This window comes from Loxodonta africana, chromosome 13, assembly GCF_030014295.1.
Source record: "Loxodonta africana isolate mLoxAfr1 chromosome 13, mLoxAfr1.hap2, whole genome shotgun sequence".
Classification (NCBI taxonomy): Eukaryota; Metazoa; Chordata; class Mammalia; order Proboscidea; family Elephantidae; genus Loxodonta; species Loxodonta africana.
Window position 1 is genome coordinate 84,886,624 of NC_087354.1, and position 25,027 is coordinate 84,911,650.

The 25,027-nt window shown below is 43.2% G+C and overlaps 1 protein-coding gene and 1 pseudogene across 8 annotated transcripts in view; both read left to right on the forward strand.

The window, feature by feature from the left end:
* FNIP2 (folliculin interacting protein 2) overlaps positions 1-25,027 on the forward strand; it is a 165,168-nt gene that overhangs the window by 21,611 nt on the left and 118,530 nt on the right. For 2 of the 8 annotated variants that reach the window (XM_023558482.2, XM_023558487.2), the window contains exon 1: positions 24,095-24,392. The exons of 1 other annotated variant lie outside the window; for it this stretch is intronic. In XM_023558482.2, coding sequence (XP_023414250.2) covers positions 24,214-24,392 — 179 coding nt within the window. In that variant the 5' untranslated portion in view covers positions 24,095-24,213. Of the gene's footprint in view, positions 1-23,960; positions 24,393-25,027 lie in introns of those variants that run through there. 5 more of the 8 variants (XM_023558481.2, XM_023558485.2, XM_023558478.2 and 2 more) reach the window with 5 other exon arrangements.
* On the forward strand, positions 1,918-22,047 carry LOC135227289 (glyceraldehyde-3-phosphate dehydrogenase-like; annotated as a pseudogene).

Sequence of the window (25,027 nt, forward strand, 5' to 3'; positions counted from 1 at the left end):
TTTTGTGTGCGTTGTTGAACCTTTGTGTTATTTTCATTAGACGTGCACCTTTCTGGTATTGAGATTCTTAGAACTCTGTCACGTAATCCCTGAAATCAAGTCCAGACTCCTTCTCGTGGCTGGCAGAGTTCTTCCTGGCCCCGGGCCTGCCTCATTTCTCCCCGCTCTTCCCCTCCCACTCCTTACCCCAGTCAGAGTGAACTTTTTTCAGTTCCTTAAACAACTCTGAGTTTACCCTTTATTATAAAAGTTCCCTTGTCTGGAACCTCTCCCTCCACCTTTAACCTTACCAACTCCCTCCTAGCCGATGCCTAAGAGTGGGCATGGGCTCTGATACCAGACTTCAGGCTTCCAGTCCTGACTCCATCACATAAAAAAGTTAATTAACCCCACTGAGCTGCAGTTTTCTCACTGGTACATTGGGAATAATAGTGACGATCTCATAGTGTGTTATAAGATTTAAGTGGGTTTGTTCTTGAAAAGTGGTTAGAAGAGGGCCCAGAGTAAGTACTGTGATAGCCGGAAGACTGCTGGTTCCGGAGAGCCCTGCTCTTTCTCGTAGTCAGTTATCATCGCACTTAGCACCTTACTAAATTAATTGTGCCTGATTCTGTCACCTCACTGTGAGGACAGGGAAGATGATGTCACGTCTGTATTGTTCACCTTGGGATACAAAAGCCCCGTTAGCTCACGTTGTAAGCTTACGTCTTTGACCTCAGCTTTCTTTTCCTTTTCTGAACATATTTTTGCTTTTTATTTGGGGCTTTTGATGAGGTAATGTTAAGAGAAATCTGGGACAATGAAGGAGAGGGGCACCGATAGAAAAGATCATGCCCTCGTTCAGCCTAGGTTCTTTCCTGAAGCTCCTGGAGTTGTCCCCTGTTCATGCCTGGTATAGTTCATTCCCATCAGGACAGGAGGTTGTACATAGGGACAGGACTCCTGAAAAGTCGCTGTGCTCTTTAAGGAAAGGATCAAGCGGGTTCCACATAGAACAGGCACCAGGAGCATCAGGGTTGATGCTGACTGAGAGTCTGGATCTAGCTGAGCTATTGCCGTGGCCCCCGGCCCACAGCCCTGTAAACCCCTGCTCCCGGCACTTCCTGGCACTCAGTGTTTGTTGATGGTCAGATGTGCCGGGTCTTAGGTAGTGTTAGAGGCCACTTTACTTTTTCGCCTTCCATGTTCCATCTTTAGCCAAGAATAAAAAGAGTGATAATAAAAAAGAACAGTAGTTTCTTCATAAAAGTTTCTTATTGAATAGTTCCTTACTGAAAATAATGAAAGTCAGTGGCTTCTTCTCCTCAAGGGTGGTGGTGCCCTGGCCTAGTCCTGGCAGTTACCCTACTGGTGGCTGTGTTTTCTGCCTACTGGTGCCTGAGAAACAAGTCCCTTCTCCCTTCCCCCTCTGATGAGAATAATGCCCTCAGGTAAGGCACTGTTCCCACCTGGGGGGAAGGGAGAAGAGGCTTGCCGTGCTGCCTTGACTTGTTGAAACCCATTAAACGTTTGCAGACACCTGGAAGAGTGAGACTAGGGTTTAGTTCCTATAGAATCCATCAGTTTTTCGAGGGGCAGTAGTAACAAGCAAAGATTGACTCCCAAATGGACTTTCACAGCAGTATAATTTAAAAAACAAGTTCCACATCCTGAGCCTGTACCTGCCTTCCTGTACGTGCCGTCCCTTCATCTGCTGCAATAAAATAATAATATGATTTAGTGAGCGCTGGTTATATACCAGGCACTGTTCTAAGCACTTACCATGCACAGCCAGTGTCTGTGTTCAGAATTATAGTTTGTTTATATAGCCTTTGTTCTTTCCAAAGAGAGCAGGGCAGGAGACACAGCACTGAAGAGTATGCATGTTACAGTCACACAGAAGAAAACATCCTTTGATGGTTACCAGGGTGGGGAGGGAGGGAGGGAGAGGGGTAGTCACTAATTAAATAGTAGACAAGAATTATTGTAGGTGAAAGAGGGACAGCACACAGTGTGGGGGAAATCAACACAACTGGACTAATCCAAAAAGCTAAGAAGTTTCCTGAATACAACCAAACACTTTGAGGGACAGAGTAGCAGGGGCAGGGGTCTGAGGACCATGATTTCAGGGGACATCTAGGTCAATTGGCATAACAAAGTGTATTAAAACGGTCTGCATCTCTCTTTGGTGAGCGGCATCTGGGGTCTTAAAAGCTAGCAAGCGGCCATCTAAGATGCATCAGTTGGTCTCAACCCACCAGGACCAAAGGATAATGAAGAACACCCAAGACACAAGGAAAATACGAACCCAAGAGACAGAAAGGGCAGCATAAACCAGAGACTCCTTCAGCCTGAGACCAGAAGAGCTAGATGGTGCCAGGCTACCACCAATGACTGCCCTGACAGGGAACACAACAGATAATCCCTGATGGTGCAGGAGAAAAATGGGATGCAGACCTCAAATTCTAGTAAAAAGACCAGACTTAATGGTCTGACTGGGACCAGAGGGACCCCAGAGGTCATGGTCCCTGGACCCTCTGTTAGCCCAGAACTAAAGCCATTCCTGAAGCCAACTCTTCAGACAAAGATTAGACTGGACTATAAGGCATAAGATGATACTGGTAAGGAGTGTGCTTCTTTGCTCAAGTAGACACATGAGACTTTGTGGGCAGCTCCTGTGTAGAGGCGAGAAGAGAAGGCAGAGGGGGACAGGAGCGGGTTGAATGAACACGGGAAATACAGGATGGAGAGAAGGAGTGTGCTGTCACATTGCAGGGAGAGCAACTAGGGTCATATAACAATGTGTGTATAAGTTTTTATATGAGAAACTGACTTGAATTGTAAACTTGCACCTAAAGGACAATAAAAAAAGAAAAAAAAAAGTGTGCATGTTACAGTCAGATTTAGGTTTGAATCCCTCCTTGTCTAATTACGAGCTATGAGATTGGGGGCAGCTTACTTTCTACCTCAGTTTTCATATCTATAAAATGGGGATAGAGTACTAATTAGATGAGATAGTAAAAGTAAAGCACTGTGTTGGGCTCACAGTAAGCCACTCAGTTGTGTTAGCTAATCAAGCAATTAACCATTGTTACGCTGGCTTCTACTGAGAGTGACATTTGATTGGTGTCCAGTGAAATGTACCCAAATCCTTCAGAGGATTTCTACTATGGCCGCCATGAGGAAGATAAATTAGGTACGTTTGTCAGTAATACCTGAGTATGTGGGTGGTGCAAATGGTTAAATGCTCAACTATTAACTGAAAGGTTGGCTGTTCAAACCCACCCAGAGGCACCTCAGAAGAAAGGCCTGGTGAACTGCTTCTGAAAGTTCACATGAAAACCCTGTGGAGCACTCTCTGTTCTTCCCCATTCTACAGACAATGAAATCTTCTCATGCATTGCCAGCAGCATCCCTGAGACACGATGGTGGAGGTCCGAGTAAACAAATTTGCCCATAGCAGGCACGTGGTCACCAAGGCTACGATTAACTCCAGCAAAGTGGACGTCGTAGCCATCAGTGACCCCTTCATTGACCTCAACTACATGCTCTACATGTTTTCCTATGATTCCACTCATGGCAAATTCTGTGGCACCACCAAAGCTAAGAACGGGAAGCTTGTCATCAATGGGAAGCCCATCTCTGTCTTCAAGTGGGGTGATGCTGGTGCTGAATATGTTGTAGAGTTCACCAGTGTCTTCACAACCTCATGGAAGGCTGGGCCTCATTTGAAGAGTGGTGCCAAAAGGATAATCATCTTTGCCCCTTCTGCCAATGCCCGCATGTTTGTGATGGCTGTGAACCATGAGACGTATGACAACTCAGCAGTGCCTCCTGCACTACTAGCTGCTTGCCCCCTGGTCATCTGTGACAACTTTGGCATTGTGGAGGGACTCAGTGACCACAGTAGATATCATCATTGCCACTCAGAAGACTGTGGGTGGCCTCTCTAGGAAACTGTGGCATGACCGTGGGATTGCCCAGAACATCAGCACTGCATCTGCTGTTGCTGAAGAGGCTGTGGGCACGGTCATCCCTGAGCTGAATGAGAAGCTCATTGGCATGGCCTTCTGTGTCCCCGCATCCAATGTGTCGGTTGTGGATCTGACCTGCTGTCTGGAGAAAGCTGTCAAGTATGATGACGTCAAGAAGGTGGTGAAGCAGGCATAGGAGCGTCTCCTAAAAGGGCATCTTAGGCTGTACTAAAGACCAGGTTGTCTCCTGAGACTTTTAACAGTGACACTCACTCTTCCAGCTTTGATGCTCAACAACAATTTGTCAAGCTCATTTCCTGATCTGACAGTAAATTTGGCTACAACAGGGTAGTGGACCTTATGGTCCACATGGCCTCCAAGGAATAAGAGCCCCCTGGACCACCAGTGCCAGCGTTAGCATAAGAGGAAGAAAGAGGCCCTCGGCTGCTGGGGAGCTCTTCTCCCAACTCAATCCACCAACATACCTCCAACCCTCAACACAGTTTCCATTCCAGACCCCTTGAAGAAGGGGAGGGGCTTAGAGAGCCCAACCTTGTCATGTATCATCAATAAAGTACACTGTATCTAGCCCGTTTAATCATTTCAGGAAGTAGCATATGATCAAGAACTAGTGGTACTGAAAGAGGAAGTCCAAGCTGCACTGAAGGCATTGGTGAAAAACAAGGATTCAGAAATTGACAGAATACCAACTGAGATGTTACAACAAACAGATGCAATGCTGGAAACACTTGTCTATGCCAAGAAATTAGGAAGACAGCTACCTGGCCAGCTAACTGGAGGAGATCCATGTATGGGCCCACTGCAAGGAAGGTGATCCAACAGAATGTGGAAATTATCCAACAATATCATTAATATCACACACAAATAAAATTTTCTGAAGATAATTAAAAAATGGTTATAGCGGTACATCAGTAGGGAACTGCCAGAAATTCAAGCCGGATTCAGAAGATGACGTGGAACGAGGGATATCATTGCTGATGTCAGATGGATCTTGGCTGAAAGTAAAGAATACCAGAAAGCTGTTTACCCGTGTTTTATTGACTGTGCAAAGGTATTCAACTGTGTGGATCATAGCAAATTATGAATAACATTGTGAAGAACGAGAATTCCAGAGTACCTAATTGTGCTCATGTGGAACCTATATGTAGACCAGAACAAGGGGATACCGAGTAGCTTAAAATCAGAAAAGGTGTGTGTCAGAGTTGTAATCATTCACCATACTTACTCAATCTGTATGCTGAGCAAATCATCCAAGAAGCTGAACTATATGAAGAAGAACATGGCATCAAGACTGGAGGAAGACTCATTAACAACTCACGATATGCAGATAACACAACTTTGCTTGCTGAAAGTGAAGAGGACTTGACGCACTTACTGATGAAGATCAAAGACTGCAGTCTTCAGTATGGATTACATCTCAACATAAAGAAAACAGAAATCCTCACAACTGGACCAATAAGCAACATCATGATAAATGTGGAAAATATTGAAGTTGTCAAGAATTTCATTTTACTTGGATCCATAATCATTGCCCATGGAAGCAGCAGTCAAGATATCAAACAACACATTGCATTGGACAGATCTGCTGCAAAATACCTCTTTAAAGTGTTCAAAAGCAAAGATGTCACTTTGAAAACAAGTATGCTTGACCCAAGCCATGGTATTTTCGATTGCCTCATATGCATGCAAAAGCTAGACAAAGACTAAGGAAGACCAAAGAAGAGTTCATGGATTTGAATTATGGTGTTGGTGAAGAATATTGAATATACCATGGACTGCCAGAAGAACAAACAAATCTGTCTTGGAAGAAGTACAGCCAGAATGCTCCTTGGAAGTGAGGATGGCAAGACTTTGTCTCACATAATTTGGACATGTTATCAAGAGGGACCAGTCGCTGGAGAAGGACATCATGCTTGGTAAAGTTGAGGGCCAGTGTAAAAGAGGAAGACCCTCAACAAGATGGATTGACACAGTGGCTGCAACAGTGGGCTCAAACATAGCAGTGATTGTGAGTATGGCGCAGGACTGGGCAGCGTTTTGCTCTGTTGTACTTAGAGTCACTGTGAGTCGGAACTGGCTCACTGGCACCTAACAACAGCAACAACCCAGCCTCCCTCCCCTCCCAAAAGAAAGGAAAAAAAAAACAATCAGACTCTGTGGAGCAGTTTTACCCTGCACTGCACATGCGGGGTCACCATCAGCCAGAATCGCAACTGGTTTTATCAGTGACACAGGTGATTTTGCCATCCTCTACCAATAAGAGTTGAGTGCACTGTAATCTCTGCCCAGGCTTGCCAGACCTTTCCTGATCTCCAGCAGACTGCCATTGGCTCTTTGTTTCCTTGTGGAGTCAGAAGAAATTGGAGCAATGTAGTTCTTCACACCAGGGAGTGATGACACCTCAATGAGCCACTCAGTTTCCCAGAACAAGAGAGACCCATGATGGGTTTCAGGTGCCTCAAGTACTTCAGATTACCCTTCCTTACGCTGCACCTTCCTCCCACAACTGCGCCTCACCCTCTTTGTTTTGGAGCAGTCTTTCTGCCATCCTCCCCCATTCCCTCAACCTCCGAGCCCCTAAAAGTGCAGGACGGGTGTGTGTGTGTGTGCATGTGCGTGTGTGCATGTAAAATAGCAGGGCCTTTATAACTTGGAAGTCATTTTCCCATAGTTATGATGTTATTTGGGGCCCTGGTGGCACAGTGGTAAAGAACTACACCTGCTAACCAAAAGGTCAGCAGTTCATATCCACCAAAACACTCCTTGGAAACCCTCTGGGGCAGCCCTGCTCTGTCCTGTAGGGTCGCTATGAGTTGGAATTGACTCGATGGCAACAAGTCATGATGTTACGTTATGAGGGACAGTTCCTTTTTTATTAGAACAATGCCTGTACTATAGGCCAACCTGGTTTTTGTAGGCTAGCCGGAGAGTCTTTGACCCCCCTTTATAATGTTTCTGATGTGTCCCCAGAGCTCTGAAAGTGAACTTAGAAATGAGCTTATAGAACCCTTAAACAATAAATCTCCATCCAAAGGCCTCTGTTGAACACCTTCCATATTCCAGGTGCAAGTGATTGCTAGAATACAAGAATGAGTAAAATACGTCTCCACCCTTGAGGAATTCAGTTCATGAGCACTTATTTCATATAGTTCCGTTATAACGTGTACCAGAAATAGGGACAAGGAGGCCTTACAAAAGTGTCAATAAGGTTTGTTAAATAGACTCCTTCATTTTTCAGTTTTTTCTTTTCTAAGCACTTAGGTTTTTATTTTCCCGTTTGGAAATATAAATTGTGCGTTTTTATTTTTAGGTGTCCACCAACACTGTAAGCTTTGGGTATTTCTTCTGCACTGAGAACACTTCAAGAGTTTTCATGTTGCTGTCTCTGTGATTCTGGGCATTCTACCGGTTACCACCAGCCACTGTTGAGATTCAGGAAATTCTGTTTTGGAATATCATTGTTTTCCATACGCTTACAGACAGTGTACTGCCTCCCTGCCCAACTGTCAGTAATGACCCTCTTTGTTGCAGTCCCCGTGAGTTCTTTGCATTGCGTAGAATAAAATACGGTGGTTATAGAAACTGATAATCCTGAGTGCATTGTGTGCCATATGGAAGGATTGGAAGTAGGTCAAAGATAGGGCTTAATAACTGATGGAGCATTGCCCCAGAGGAGATGAGAGGCCACCAGCTCCAGAGCTTCTAGCCGTCTTCATAGACTGATAGACTAGAAGAAGCAAACCTTTTTTCCCATAGGAGGAGGCAAAGGTGAATGTGGGTATTGTTTAGGTTAACAAACACTGAATATATCCTTCTTTAGAAGTTGCCACCCCACCCCGTTGCCGTCAAGTTGGTTCCTACTCACAGCAACCCTATAGGACAGAGTAGAACTGCCCCACAGAGTTTCCAAGGAATGCCTGGTGGATTCAAGCTGCTGACCTTTTGGTTAGCAGCTGTAGCTCTTAACCACTGTGCCACTAGGGTTTCCTCTTTAGAAGTAATTCCATCTAATATAGTCCTTTTCAAATGATTCCCTGGAATAACTCAAAGAGAGCAGTGGTGTCCAGTAGGAATATAATGTAAAAACTATTTGAAAAACCGTATGTCCCACCCAGCAACCTAATCATACGCATACACCACCAACGTATTTCTAAGATTTCTCCAAATGACAAGCATTGTGCTAGGTTATGGGAACAATGGAAGAATAAGACATCCTGCTTTCAGGGAGTCTGTAGTTTACTAGAGAAAATGGATGCAGAAAACCATATCTGATGCCAAGTACAATGTGAAGAAGCCCTGGTGGCACAGCGGGTAAGCACTCTGCTGCTAACCGTAAGGTTGGCAGTTTGAACCCACCAGCTGCTCTTCGGGAGAAAGACGTGGTGATCTGCTTCCATAAAGAGTACAGCCTTGGAAGCCCTATGAGGCAGTTCTTCTCTGTCCTGTAGGGTTGCTAGGAGTCTGCATTGACTCAATGGCAATGGATTAAGTAAATGGTAGTACTGTGCAGAACTCAGCAGCCTTATAGTGGAGGAGGCGGATGGGTGGCTTGATCCTAGAATGGGTTTTCAGGGCCATTTCTTTTTTCTTTATAATTTGTTTCATTTTTTGTTGTTGTTGAGAATATGCACAACAGAACATACACCAATTCAACAGTTCTACATGTACAATTCAGTGACATTGTTTATATTCTTCAAGCCTTGCAACCATTCTCACCCTCCTTTTCTGAGTTCTCTTTTCGGGGCCCTTTCAACTGAAGGACAGATGAGGTGGAGAATCAAAGTGTCTTAGTCATCTAGTGCTGCTATAACAGAAATACCACAACTGGATGGCTTTACAAAGAGAAATTTATTCTCTCCTAGTCCAGGAGGCTAGAAGTCCAAATTCAAGGTGTCAGCTCCAGGGGAAGGCTTTCTCTCTTTTGTTGGCTCTGGGTGAAAGTCCTTGTCATCAGTCTTCCCTGGTCGAGGAGTCTCAAATCAGGGACCCCAGGTCCAAAGGATGCCCTGTTCTCCTGGCTCTTGTTTCTTTGTGGTATGAAATCCCCATCTCTGCTCGCTTCTCTTTTGTATCTCAAAAAAGATTGAAGTAAAACACAGCCTGATCTTGTAGATTGAGTCCTGGCTCATTAGCATAACTGCATCTAATGCTGCTTCATTACCGTTGTAGGGGTAGGATTTACAACACGTAGGAAAATCACATCAGATGACAAAATGGTAGACAATCACACAGTACTGGGAATCATGGCCTAGCCAGGTTGACACACATTTTTTGGGGGACACAGTTCGATCCATAACACAAAGTAATGGCTCATAGGGCTGGAGAGATAAAGAAGAGAAGCCAGAGTGATTTTGGTAAAGGCAGTATCAAGGCATTGGAAGATTTTATAAGGCCAGAGGGCAGGCTTGGAAGGGAGTAAGATAGTTTCAAGGGTAGGAGGTTGTAGTCAAAGTCATATTGGAAAATGGGTGAGAATAGAAATGAAAGCTATTAAAGAAGGCAGAGTAAGCACATTTATTGTTGGATGGGCCATTCACAGGGACATTGAGCTCAAAGCGGATACTTAGGTAAGGGCCCAGAGAGCTAATCAAGATATTTAAGTACCCACTGGGTGCAGCTGTGTGTGTAAATTTGTAGCAATTCCAAGAGCCCTGAGACATACTCTAGAAGTCTTACAAGTCCAAATGTCAAAGCAGGTATAAGGAGGCCTATGCAAAGTATCAAAAGAGTGGCAAGGTTCTTGACTGCACAGAATACAGCGTGGTTTTTTGGTTCACAAGGCCCTCACCTCCCCTTGTGCCATGGGTAGAACATGGAGGAAGAATCAGTAAAGTTTGTTTACTGACCCGATATAGGGAGAGGAAAGGAGAGGCGGAGTGAGTGGTCAAGAGTTTCTTCGAAGCGTTGACTAGTTGGCATGAGATACTTTTTATTCTACAGAGAGTTAGATTGGTGCTGTACATCTAGAGCTTTTTTTTATTATCTCCTAGTGCTCATAATTCTTCCATTTTTGTTTCCCTTTTATGTCATTTTCATTATTATGGCGTTTGAGATTGGCAAATGGTTTGGTAGATGGGGTAATGATTTCTTTCAGTTCTGTTTATGTGGGGGTTAGTAGGGTGGGGCCAGCTTCCCCTGATGGTCTGAAATTACAGTGACAATTCTAGATGCTTTGATTCTGCCCCTCCAGACTTTTCCACTGGCCACAAGATTAGGTTTTGTGTCTTTTCTCATTTGTCCTCGGGATGGGGTCGGAGGTCAAATAGAGGCAAATAATACACATACCACAAAAAAAATAAAACCCTGGTTACCATTGAGTGGATTCCAACTCATGGCAACTCCATGTGTTACAAAGTAGAACTGCGCCTTGGGGTTTTCTTGGCTGTAATCTTCACAGAAGCAGATTGCTAGGCCTTTCTTCCATGGAGCTGCTGGGTGGGTTCGAACTGCCAACCTTTTGCACTTAACTGCCAGTCATACATACACACCAACACTGTATTTCTTTTTAAGGATTCTCTAAAACTGTGCTGCCCAGTTCAGTAGCTGCTAGCTACATGTGTCTACCCAGCACCATGTGTCTAGTGAGCACTTAATTGTGGCTAGTCTGAATTGAGATGCTCTTTAAGCATAAAACTAGTGAAGTGAAAAAAGAATGTAAAATATTTCATTAATCATTTTTCTATTGCTTGTATCTTGAAAAGATAATATTTTATATATGTTGGGTTAAATAAAATAAATTACTAAAATTAATTTCACCTGCTTCTTTTTATTTATTTTTTTTAATGTGGCTACAAAAAAATTTAAAATTATATCTCTGGCTCACATTATATTTCTACTGGACACTGCTGCTCCTTTTGAATTGTTTCAGGGAATAACTTGAAAATGACAGTATTAGCTGGTACTACTTCTAAAGACCATGTTCCTGGGCCAGTTGTACTTCTAATGCCATTGCAGTTGTACCTGAACGTAGCTCTTATGAAAAAAGGAGTGCTGTCTTGAATACCAGAACTTCCCTCTGCTAAGAAGGCTTCTCCCTAGAACAAGGTCTATTCTTTTTCCTTTAAAATTCTTCTGTAATAAATAACTTCAGCATTCATGACAGTTCCACTAACTAGAAGGTAGCCAGCCCTTTAAGAACTGATATCAGGGTTACCATTAGCTTGTGTTTTAGGCTAATCAAATACAGTCAGATTTTTAAATGTGTAATTACGTTTCAAATGAGCACTTGAATCCATGTCACAATGAGCCATAGTATATATGTTTTATTGTCCCTGAGAGAGGAACAGTTTTCAGAGTTTATATGAGCAGCTATTTGCAAGGCAGCCTTAGTAAATGTGGCAGAGAAGGGGTTAGTTTAAAAGGATCTAATTTAAGAACCATTTACTGAGTGCCTTCTCTCTGCTCGTTGTTAGCCTAGCCACACAGCAAAACACAAATGAAATTAAAGACATGGTCCATATTCTCGAGACAGTCGTCATCTGGTTCAGAGGTTTCTAACAGATACTACAACATTCTGGTGTATGTGATGAGGTGCGAGGAGAGATTAGTAGCAGCTAAATATTAAAATCTGAAAATGACTTATTTTTAGAAATGTGGATCCTAGGGTAACCTTGAATAAACACACTTCCATATGGGAATTGTGGGAATTTATGGGAATTGTGCATGGCGTATGGCCATTCTCCCCTACGCCCTAGCCCCATGCATGGCAGTGTGTCAGAAACAGGGACTGTGCTCCTGTGATATGTAGCCAAAGGGAAAAACTGAATCATGGCTATGGGTAGGGAGATTCTTAGCTATAAGAAACCACTAGAGAGTCCTCCAGAGGCATTGTATACAGAGTCCATTCTGTCATCCCATTGAGAGATCTTCCGAAAAGGGTCATTGTGGGAAGTTTTCAGGGAACAGATAACCTTTAGTTTGGGTCCTGAAAGAACTTAGAGGATTCAAATTGAAGAGGTAGATGAAGGGCACGTTTTGAGGCAATTGATGTGAGTGCAGGTTTACAGGGTGGAAAGGGGGATTTATCCGTGGAAGAGAGAATGTCTTATAATCATTTGAAAGCTAATTATTTCACAGATACAGTTTTCTAGCTGTTGCACTAATTTGTTCCAGAGTATATTGCTCTCAAGGGACTTTGCGAAGAATTTGTTTTAGAATGCCGAACTTCTGGGGCTTCCAGAGAATTCACCATGTTTTTGGGATGTGGGCAGGTGACTGATTTTCTTGAGTAAAATCACTATTTGCCAGATGTCATTGCGGCCAAATGTACTTTTCTTGGCTTCATGTTGTATAAATGTAATGCAGTCACCTATGAACTTAGCAATTCATGGGACAGCGAGGCCTTGGATTCATGTATGTAAAAAATAAGACATCACATTTGTCTAGAACTTTAAAGTTTTTTTCAAAGCCCTTGCACGTGCTCACATTTAACATTTCCAATAGCCCTCTAAATAGGTGGAGTAAGTGTCATCACCCACTTATTTCCAGCAGAGGAAATTGAGGCTCAGAGGCTGAGTGTCCTTCCCCAGAGTCATGTGGTTAGTGAATGACTGGGCCAGAACTAGACATAGCTCTGGCCTTCTAGTCCAGGGCTCTTCCTCTCGGTGTGACACCTCTCTCAGTCAGGAACACTGCTGATGGTGACTGCTTGTCTGGCTACTGGCATCTCCTGAGTCCCCGGTACTCAGCCTTGTCATGAGGAACTGACTCAGAGAAATGAGAGTCTGCTGACTCAGAGCCGAATGTCCTTTTCCCAGCCTCTCATTTCCCAACTTTCCCTGCTTCGAAAAATGGATTTCTTTCAATTCCCAAGCTCCTTCTGGGTCTTTGTAGCTATTAGAACTCTTACAGCACGTTAGAGCCTTTCTCACTTAACTTGCCAGCGACAGATATTATATGGGAGGCTTTTCATTTTAGCTAGATTGTGATACGTATCACTGTTCTTGCCTATCAAACCAAAACTGAAGAGTGTAGAAAAGAAGCATCTTCTATTACTAAATTGCCCCTTAACCTCTATGCAGCTTTCCTTGGATATTTCACATGAACTTTTTAATGCCGTTATGTACATTGGCTGTTCCATCGAATGGATTTGTAGCAGGCCAAGAATGAGAGGAATACGCGTAAGAAGGCTGTTGTGGTAGCCCTGGCAGTCAGTAAAACACAGGTCAATATCTTCCCAGCATTCTCTGCTCTCAGTCGGGATCCATCTGACATCATTTCTGCTATAGCCCCTACCATTTGCTTTGCACACCAAATATTTCATTAAATTAGGGATCCCTCTTCTACTGTTCTCTTGTAAGTTTTATGAAGGCAGGGATTTCATTCATTGTTCATTATAATCAGCATCCAGAACAGGGTCTGTCAAATATTTGAAAGGATGAATGAATGAATGGAGTCCTAAGTCTTTAGATAGCATATTTTAAAGGCAAGCACATAAATTATTCTAAAGAGCAATGAGATACGTTTAAAAATTGTAGGAGAAGGTCAAATGCTTTTTATTTTGTTTCACTCCATTTGGTGGCTTGTTTATTTAACTGCAACACAGATTAGTGAATAATTCCTAGTAGTTCAAAAGTACCCCAAGGGCTATAATACCAACCTAGCAACCTGCTGCCCTCGAGCCCACTCTGATTCGTAGCGACCCCCTGGGACAGAGTAGAACTGCCCGTTGGGGTTTCCAAGGCCGTAAATCTTTACTGAAGCCAACTGCCACATCTTTCTCCCACAGAGCAGCTGGTGCATTTGAACTGCCGACCTTTTGATTAGCAGCCGAGTGCTTTAACCATCATGCTACCAGGGCTCTCTAAGGCCATAATAGGTACAATATAACTGTTATTGTGTGCTGCCTTATTTAAAAATACTTTCATTTACTGTAATTTGATTGAATGAGATTATTCCTCTGTGAGATAGGTAGTTGTATCCCTGTGTTATAAATGTTAAGAATGTTTTTTTAGAACTTATAAACTGTGAAAAAATACAGGCCTTTTCATGAAAACACTCTGCAGCAGGAAGACTCAGACATCATGCTACTATCTCTGCCTCTCAAGGAAAGAGGAGCATGTATAAAAATAAAAGAGACAAAAATGATCGAAGTACTGCTCGCTGGTGCCCAGTTAGGCTCCTTAAATGTTTACGTGGTTTGTTGGAGTCAGTGGGGTTGGACAGGTGTAACTTGGTACCTACAGCTATTCAACAATGTTTTTAAGGAAAGAAGGGAACATCTACTTAGGAGTTAGAAGACTGACTTAGAAGTGGGGAGGAGCTTGACCTAGTTGGAATGCAGGTGTGTCGTTTACCTGAGTGGAACAGTGTGTGGAAAGGTGCAGGACGATTTGTAGCCTCATCACAGAGGGTCTTACTGGTCAGCCAAGGTGGCCACAGCTTCTGCCACAGTGTTGGAGGTGGGAGCTGCTGCTTAGTTCCGACAGAGTCGTAGGACCTGACTCCGTCCAGCTCTGCGTGGCACTGGAGTGATCCAGGCCTGACTCCGTCCAGCTCTGCGTGGCACTGGAGTGATCCAGGCCTGACTCCGTCCAGCTCTGCGTGGCACTGGAGTGATCCAGGCCTGACTCCGTCCAGCTCTGCGTGGCACTGGAGTGATCCAGGCCTGACTCCGTCCAGCTCTGCGTGGCACTGGAGTGATCCAGGCCTGACTCCGTCCAGCTCTGCGTGGCACTGGAGTGATCCAGGCCGTGGCTGTTTCAGAGCGTTAACAGAATGTTTAATGATGTTATTCGTATCCTCAAATGGCAGGGAGGTAAACTACACACATTACACCCTTTTTAAAAAAAAAAGTCCATTTCTCCACCAAGTATTGTTTTAGACGCTTTTCCTGAATTACACAGTTTTGTTAAGAACGGTGATGGTTTTGATGGGGAATGGGGGCACTGAAGACCTGACAGTCCTGTAGAGCCGTTGTCAGTCCACTAGGTAGACGGAGAAATGTACTGAGTAAGAATTTCTGGAACAGCTCCGAAGGACAACATCTCCTTTACTTTGTAACTGCGTGCCTCATCACATGCTTCGCAGAGAACAACAGACCTGTGAATGATTCCAGAGGTGGTGGCCACAACCCAGTGGCTCGGCCTCCCTTCCCACTCATGCAGGTCCGCACTGATACCTTTGCTAGGGTCCACATGCAGGGACAGCCTGGCTTAAAGTCAGAGTTAAACTTTAAAAGCTGGATTCTGATAATTCGTCACTAATGTGTTTCTCACTTTTGGAAGTTTTAGAAATAATCATGTGGCTGTTATTAATTTCAGTGAAACATGGGAATGAGTTGTAAAATCATACATAAGGAAAAAGTATTGTTGGTTGAGGTCTGGTGTTAGACCTTAAAAAAATGTCTTGAGACTGTTTACCCAAAACACCAGTTATCTTGCTGGTTCCGGAAGGGCAGAACCCTTTTAATGAGACAAAAAGATCCTCAGTGCTCCTTTTTTTGTGTGGGGGTTATACTGCACAGCCTTACAACCCGGACGGACCAAGCAGGTCTGGCTGGGTAGCCTCTCTTTCCTGTGAAAATTCAGATGTGAAATAGTAACTCACAGCCTTAGCTGTGTTCCTTATCTCCTCAGGCCACTGTTCCATTCACTGCTAGCTTAGGGAATCTCCTGGGTTCTTATCTGTCCTTCCCTTATCTCTGTGTTGGCAGCATGCTGGTATTTGATAACCTTTGAAAATGGACTTTTTTTTAAAAAAGGGTGTAATGCGTGCAGTTTAAAAATGCCTCTCATTGTTATATGTATTGTGTTGCTACTTGGCGCTGAACTGGAGTTTTGTTTATAGATGTCTTAAAAGGGTGTGTAGCTGCAGCTTTATACTTTTGCTGGCTTATATAAATAGTAATGATAGCAGTTATGTTGAAGGAAAAATAATGTGCATAGTAGAGTTGTGGTCTTACAGAGTGAACACTTTGCTTCTCTTTTCAGCTGTCTGAGACTGTTTTGACTCTGACAATTCCCTTACAATAAAGCCTTCAGAATTGTTACAGAAAAAGAGATCAAATGATTATTACTGGTTTTATGGCAAAAATTAAAAAAAAAATGTAGTTTTACCCACTGTTTGTAAATAATACATTAGTAGGAAAATATAAAAGAATAAAAGAAAAGCACCCTTCGTCTCTCTATTCAAAGGCATTCTGATATATTTTTTCTAGTTCTTTTTTCAACATTTGGTTTTTAAAAAGCATCTTTGCCATCCAAGTGCACATATACTTTTGTATCCTATAGTTTTTATTTAGCATTATAACGTAAGAATTTTTCTCTGTTCTATAGATTTCATAAAGATGTGTCACTCACTCATTCTTTGAGTTACTGAGTGCCTTCTATCTGCAGGATGCCGAATGCTTTGCTCTTCAGGGTATGGGAATATGAGAGGGAGAAATAATCTAGATTATAATTAGGAACTGTGGGTAGTACTGAATTTTCATGTAAATTTTACCTGAATTATCTCCCAGGTACACACACACACACGCACACACGCACACACGCACACACACACACACACACTCTCTTTTTCTCTCTGTCTCTCTCTCCCTTTCTGCAGTGCTGGGCAGGGTTGGGAGTGAGGGCAGAGCAGGCATCCTGTGGGATTGCTGGTGTGCTTGGCTCCTAGACAGGGATTGTTTACAGGAGGGCAGGGTTCATGGCAAGGTGTCCAGGAGACTTAGTCACCCACAGTGCACATGACTGGGGCCTTGTCCTCACAGAGGCAGGGAACTGAACTGGTGAGAATCTAGCAGCGTAAGTGGCGTGAGGTTCCAGGTACAGGGGAAAAGATTGGACAAAGTTATCAGTCAGTGATACCCAACCACCTCCTCCTGGCAACCCCTTCCCAAATCTGTCCATGGGTGGTCAGATGCACATGTGTGCCTCTGGGCAGAGCAGTGTCAGGCTGGCTGGATACCCTCGTGATTGAGAATGCCTGGACCTAAATCCTGGCACTGCTGCTGATGAGCTGTGTACCTTGGCAAGTGAGCTCCTTAGCCTTTCAGATGTCCTCATCTGTAAAATGGAGGTATTAGCTATTAGCACTACCTACTTCCTGGAGTTAAGTGAGACATGAGGAACAATGCCTGGCACATAGAATAAAAGCACCCAGTAAATCTAGCTAGCCGTTAATCTTCCTTGTACCACTGAGTTTGCCATAATGTGCCGCATTTCCTAAGTGCTAAGCTCCTCAGATAACTTTAGATGGCGTCAGGGCACGTGTGTCGTTTTCCAGTTGTGCTCTGGACGGTACTGTGAGGATGGGCTGCTGCTTGTTAACGCAGTAGCTATTTGTGCGCGTTTCTGGAAACCGTCACGTGCTAACAGACTCGGTCCTAAGCCTGGATCTGTCTCCAGAGCCTAAAGCATACCACTTCAAGACAGCTTTCACTACCGCTTTACTGGAGTCCACCGGCTCTAGCCGAGTGTGAGAGCCTTTGAAAGTTGTTTCACTTCGTGTTGAGTTACACAAACAGAAAAGTGGACATATTTTGGTTGCTGCATGTTCACAGCACCAGTACGCAGATCAAGAAATTACTAACCTCCTGTAACTCTTTTTTGTCCCCTTCTGGGGACCATGCTTTAAGAATAGCTCGTGATCTGTTGTTCCTCGGCTTGGAGAAGGCATTAAGGAATAGAAGGCATTACCCAAATAAAGAGGAGGGTGAGTTGTGGTGCTGTAGACCATAAAACCCGGCCCACGCCTACTGCATTTATTTTCCTTTTTTTCTTATTAAAGTGAATGGGCAGAAAAAGACTTCTTATAGAAAGAGTTGTTAAAAAAACAAACAAACCAAATCTGTTGCCGTCAAGTCAGTTCCAACTCATAGTGACCCTATAGGACAGAGTAGAACTGCCCCATAGGGTTTCCAAGGAGCACTTGGTGGATTTGAACTGCCGACCCTTTGGTTAGCAGCCGTAGCACTTAACTACTACACTACCAGGGTTCCCAGAAAGAGTCATTAGATGGGAATAATTAGACTGGACTTTTAGGGAAGCCATGGAGTAACCTTTCACTTGGGAACAGGATGCCAAGCACCTGTTCTTTTAAGCACCCCTAATCTTTCTTTTAAGCACCCCTAATCTTTATGAGGAAACCCTGGTGGCGTAGTGGTTAAGTGCTACGGCTGCTAACCAAAGGGGTTGGAAGTTCGAATCCACCAGGCGTTCCTTGGAAACTCTGGGGGGCAGTTCTACTCTGTCCTATAGGGTCGCTATGAGTCGGAATCGACTCAATGGCACTGGGTTTGGTTTTTGGTTTTTAATCTTTACGAGGCCCCCGGTGGCACAGTGGCTAAAAGCTCAGCTACTAACCAAAAGGTCAGCAGCTTGAATCCACCAGCCACTCCTTGGAAACTTTATGGTGTAGTTCTACCATGCTGTAGGGTTGCTATGAGTCAGAATCAACTTGACGGCAACATTTTTTTTTTTTTAATCTTTATAAGGAATCTCTGAATAGTGGCAACAGTTAAAGTGCTTAAGTGCTTGGCTGTTGGTGTCCACCCAGAGGCGCCTTGGAAGAATATTCTGGTAAAAAATCAGCCTCTGAAAACCCTATGGAGCACAGTTCTACTCTGACAGACATGGGATTGCCATGAATAGACGTTGACTTGATGGCAACTGGTTTTTTGGGTTTTTTTTGGTATGAGGCCTTAGTTTTTTTCTCTTCAAACCCACCTCTCTCAATTGTGAATTGTGGCTTTTAAGTTAATTTTTCATTACACACAGTGATTGCTACTTTTTATCACTGGAAGAGCATAAGCTAGAGAGACAACAGAAATGTGCTGATTTGTGTGAACAAATCTCATATCCAAATATCAGATCAAAATACCCATTTTTCACTTTTCTGTTCAGTTCTGACTCCAGCTGCCCATGCAGCACTTCTCTCTCAGACCCTAGACACCCACAGCTGGGTCAGATCTCACTAGTTAAAAGGAGACTGTCCTTCAGACTGCCAAGTTGGCCCAAGACTTCAGATGCCAGCTGCAAGCTTGCAGGTGCTTTCCTTGCTTCTGACCTGCTGGCTGCAAATTCTGGGTTTTCCCATGGCCCCTTCAGGGCCCGGGGGCCCCCTGGGTTTGCTCACTTCTGACCTACTGGCTACAAATTTGGGGATTCCCCTTATCCTCTCAGGATACCAACCATAAGCTCAGGGGTTCCCAGCCCCGCTCACTTCTGACCTCCTGGCTCCCACTACTCCTTTGGTTTGGTAATTAACTGGCATGAATCACAGAACTCATGCAAAGTACTCTACTTATGATTACAATTTTATTATGACAAAAAAAGGTACAAATGAAGAGATGCATAGGGCGAGGTCTGGGGGGCTTCCTAGTGTGGAGCTTCCATGTCCCAGAAAGGGACATGCTACCCTCCTATGTTCATGGATGTCCTTCACCAACCAGGAAGCCCATGGAGCTTCCGTGTTCAGAGCTTTTATTGGGGCGTTCATTATCTAATGCAGACTCCAGCCTCTCTCTCTTGTAGTCATTTGATATCACCAGGTGATCGTGAGGTATTACATGGTGGGTCTTTCTGGCCTGGCCAAGCCCCTACGCCAGAGTCACCTCATCACCTTACTGGTGTAACCTGTTAGTTAGGTACGATCTGGAGTCTTTTTTGAAGACACCTGAGTTCCAAGTTTTTTTTTTTTTTTTTAGAGATTACCTCTCAGGAACTGAGACCATATTCTTTGGGTACGGTTAAATTCTAAATCCCACATGCATGAATATTTACCTTGAAACTTTCCTGGTTTTAATTTTCCCACCTCTTAATCAGGCATGGAAGTGGCTTTTTTCTTTTTCAGGTGCCATATCTCTAACAGATTGGAAGAGGGGCCTTGGAGCCTTACACTGGAAGGATTTGGAGAGGAGTCTGGCCATAGCAGAACTGTGTTCAGGTTGATTAGAGATTTTAGTCATGGGCAAAGAGGGTGGACTGCTGTCCTGAGTGCCAGATAATTGCCTTCTCTGATCTGAATGGTCGTTGTGCCATTTCTTGGCAAGCTTGGCACCCTTCTTCAGGACCACTTAGTTCCTGGGATATAATATCGGAAACAGTGCAAACAGCAACTTTAAAAAAGCTGTAACTGTAGTCTTCCTTACTTTCATGTATCATGTGGCCCTCACTTCCAGCGTCTTATCTAGCTCATCTGCATTGGGACAGCATCTGTGATGGCAGCAGCACTTCCAGGCAAACATACTGAACTGCACGTGGGGCGTAGAAGTCCAGTCAGTGACCGCGGCACTGTTCTACATGTGTAAACATTGCACACTCCAATTTATGTTCTGTGTTTCATGGATGAACCCTGTGAGGGAAGTGGAGAACTTGGCCCTGATAGGGCTGCAAGTAGGGTTGATGGTAAATTGTAATAAGCGTATTATTCATTATATAAGAGCAGGATACCCAGCATGATAATGAGGAGTAGTAGAAGCACCTATATAAATGTATGATTCCATTTCAGGAAGATTGAGAAAACAGAGAGAATGAAGCCAGGTAGAGAACAGACTTTCGGGCACCAAATGTCTGAATGTATCATTCTCTAAGCTACTGTGTCAGCTGTTCCAGTTTCCCAGGAGAATGGTTGTAATATAGTAATTATTACTTGTTTTCCATTTAATGAAGGCATTTTAGAACTCCCATGTGAAGATAAGGAAATTTGGGGTCATACAGTGACATCCCTTTTAAGTACAGTAATTGTGGTTTTGATATGCATCTCTGCTTTATTACATTTTATCAGATTTTGAACTGTGGCGTTAAGGACTACTAAGGGGAGGAACAAAAGAAATAGCATTTTCACTTTTTAAAAGTCTCAAAGTCCTTTCTGTTTAAGCTACCAGATGAGTCACTTTGATTAGAGTGAGTACAAGGTGTTAAAGGTTCTGTAGGCACTTTTGCTATAATAAGTGAAAGAAACAGAGAGAGAGTGTGTATGCAAGTGCTTTAGACAAAGAAGCACATGGCTTGTAAGTAAATTCATATCAGTTTTTTTTTCTTTAGTAATGTTTATTGTTTTTTGGTGAAAATTTTACACAGCAAATCAGGTTCCCATTTAACAATTTCTACGCAGTTGGTACAGTGACAACGCTTACAGTTTACACAGTGTGTCACCTTTCTCATTATTTCCATTCTGGTTGTTCCGCTTCCAGTAATCTAGTTTCTTGCTCCCTTGCCTTCTTGTCTTTGCGTTGTAATAAGTGTTGACTGTTTGGTCTCGTATAGAGGATTTTGTAAAGGAGCACAATACTCAACGGGTGATACTGTTTATTTCATGAGCCAGCCTGTTATTTAGTTATAAGGTGACCTCATGGAGTAGTTTCAGTTCAAGGTTTAAAGAGTATCTCAGGATGACAGTCTTCCAGTCTCAACTGGTCCAGTAAGTCTGGACTTTTTAAGAATTTGAGTTCTCTGCCACATTTTACTCCCATCGTGTCAGGATACATCTATCATGTTCCTGATCAGAATGGTCAGTAGTGGTGGCCGGGCACCATCTAGTTCTTTTGGTCTCAGGGTAGATGAGGTCGTGCATATCATAGTTTTAACACAAATACTCATTGTTATTAAACTAACCAAAAGTATCTGTTGGGCATCTACCATGTGTAAGACCTGTACAAGGTACAGAGGTGAATATCGAGAACTAGTTTTTATATTCAAAGACCTATGTTCTAGTTAGGATGATAAAATGTGTATAATTGTCTGTTGCAAAGCACTTAGGTGTTAAGTGTTGAAAGTCTGGTTAAAAAAATTTGTAGAGGAATTCAAGGGAAAAAAGATCTTTCAGCTTCTCAGGAAAATCTTCATGGGTATGATGGAATTTTTACTAAGGAAATGGTTCTCAAATGTTTGGTCCCCAGACAGGCAGCAGCAGCTTCCTGGGGACTTGTTAGAAATGTAAATTCTCAGGTTCTATCCCAGGCCTACTTAACCGGAAACCCTGGGTGCGGGCCCTGCAATCTGTGTTTATAAGCAAAGGAGCCCTGATGGCACAGTGTTTAAACATCTGGTAGTTTGAATTCACCCACCACTCTTCTGTAAAAGATTATAGCCTGAGAAACCCTATGGGACGGTTCTGCTCTGTCCTGTAGGGTTGCTGTGAGTCGGAATCGACTTCACGGCAATGGTTTTGGGTTTTTTTTTTTTTTTTTTTTGTAACAAGGGAGTAATGGTTAAAAGGTGTGCTGACTGAATTTAGGGAGAAGCAATAACCGGCAGAGTCCCTGGCTGGTGGATACAATCAGTGCTCCTGTCTGCTAACTGAAAGGTGGGACGTTTGAGTCTACCCAGAGGCTCCTCAGAAGGAAGGCCTGGTGATTTACTTCTGAAAAATCAGCCACTGAAAACCCTGTGGAGCACAGTTCTACTCTGACAGACATGGGATTGCCATGAGCCAGAGTTGGCCCTCCAGCAACTGGTTTGCTGGTTTTAAGTGGCACCATAGTAAGTGCCTGGTTAAAGATGGCTGGCTGAACACAGGAGAGGCGCAGAAGGGGCTTACGTTTCCTGGGCCCTTTGGCTTAGTTTCTGTTTAAGGGAATTTTTTCCTGAAGGCAGTTAGATCTTTAATACTGTTTCATCCAAATGTCCCTTGTAACCATCTTGTCAGTTTCATCTCTTACTGTTACAATTATTTAAAATGTTCATATATCCTGAATAAGGAATAAAATTTGCATTTTTATAACAATATTTGAAGCCACTGGGAAATGTAAAAATACTTCTTAGGATGATTGAACAGCTTTGTGGCTAACTATTAGGCAAATGTATACCCAGAATAGATGTTTAAAAAGGGGAATTTCATGTTCTTTCATCAGGTCCTGGATAAGTATCTTTGAGAGATTGAATTTTTAAAACTAGAATTAACTTTTTTACATAAAAGTGGAATTTATTTTCCTAGTGTTTCCTTTCCATTTTTATACAATTGAGTTATTTTGACATTTTTAAAGCCCTCTCCCCAGTCAGCGTTAAACCTATACTTTCATTTCATTTTAGACTAGGTCATCTAACAGTGGCAACATGGAGGAACTTTAGGGATCATACACATAATGACGTCTTAAGGTCATTGAGGTCTTTGCTGCAGCATCTTTAGTTTTTACCATACTTGGGGAGTGAAACATATGGCTGCCATACATAGAGATATATCTAACCCTTCTGAAACGAAGGAGCCAGCCACAGGGGCTCATTAGATGTTAGGGGTTAGCTATGGTCTTCAGCTAAATTCTAGGACAAGGAAGAAGAAAAGGAATTGAGACAATCCCTTGTAGTTTCTTATAAGATTTGACTTGTATTTCAGAATTCCGTGCTCTTTAACTCTTCTAAAAGAAAAAAATGCTTTCTCCGTGAACTCACAGTACTTTGAGGAAATTGTCACATTATTCTCATTTTACAGATAAAGTATGTTAGTGTCAGAAGTCAGAATTGCACTGCTTTTGTCTTCATGTTCTGAGGGCTTTTCAGTTTGAATAAGCCTAGGAATTCAGTGCAAGAGTTTTGAGGGTTTATGGTTTCTCATTTATTGTTATTATTTTTTCATGAAGATTTTTGTTTGTTTAACTAAAGCATCCAGGTGTTCCCGCTGCCTGGCTCCATATAACCTCCTATACGTTAAGCCCTACCTTTGGCGATAGACTGTTTTGGGTAACCATCTCTCAGTTGTTATGGGTAGAATTTTGCAACGTTGCAGAGTAAGACTTGTCAGCTGACACTAGTTCACATGAGAACCATTAAGAGGGTGTTGTGGCCAATGTCAGAACAACCTTGCAGCTGAAGGCAAGTCACCACACTTCCCTAAAGCCATATGAATAGGTCTTGTGACCGATTAATTGACTACTACATAGTCTCCAACTAGGGAGCTCAGATGGGGTGAGTCATTCCAAGCTGCTCAACCTGTTGAGTGTTTTATCTTTTGCTAACCAGAGTACAAGCTTAGAAACAAAAGTAGGAAGTGGGATTTGGACTGGTTTATGTTTATTATGGGGCTGCTGAGAGCAAGTTTTATAACTTGGATGGATGCATCTGACTTCCTAAGTCCTTGAGGGCTTAATTTACGTAACAAATGAGTGTTCCTTTTTTTCCCTCTAACTTTTGAAAGAGGAAATACGTAGGCTGCTGCCAAGTAGCTTGTCTCACTACTGTGTAGGGAGTGAACAATCATTCAGAGCTGCCAGTCACGCGGGATAGCCCTTAAATGACAAAGGACCTTCAAAAATTGTGTCGAAGTCCATGTGGATGGTCAGGAAGAACGTGAAACTGCTCAGGGAATGTGTGGTGGCGCGGCGAAGACCACAAACAGGCCAGGGGCCTGGCAAGAGTCAGCCAGATGTGTGAGTGATGCAGTTTCTGGTGCTGGGAGGATTTACAAGACTTTTTTGTGCAAAAAGCTTCGAAAATGTGCCAGGGTAGGCAGGGACATTGGTGACACCACGGAGCTCCACAACAGGTTTGAAGCTTTAATTCTACTTTAAAGTCTAAGAGAAATTTTGACTTAATTATCTGGGTACTAGGCAGATGAAGTTGTGTCGATTTGACTGTTGTTGTCTTTTGAGAGTCTGCTAAGTAGGAGAAATGGGGTGGGTGTGCAAAGGCAAGTCCTTCCCTTGATAGAAAAGGTGCAGGCGTGGCTATTCTTTTGTGGGACTGCTTGTTGGGATTCTACTGCCCATCTGCTTTCTTCTTAACTTTTTATTACCTCCGTTGGTGCTTGGACAACACTGTTCACAGTGGTCATTGGGGAAAAAGTTGCAGTTCTGAAGTAACAGTAGACAGGGCACAGGATTTGGACCCCTCGCCTCCTAGTCTGAATGACTGGTTGGTGGCTGTGCTTTTCCCGTTCAAGGCAGGCTTGTGAGGGAGAGCCCAGTCTTATTCTGGAAAATCCTTTTCCTGGGAAGGGTGGGATTATGATCAATGAATTTTATTAATGGAGCTTGTCTAAAAAGGTAATAGTCTACCTCTTATACTGGCTCTATTCCTTTAGGTTGATTGTTTTGTTCACTCTGGGAGAATTCATTAGTAGTAGTTCCTTTAAATGAAACACTATAAAAAAATTTTTTTGGCATATCAATAAAAAGGAAA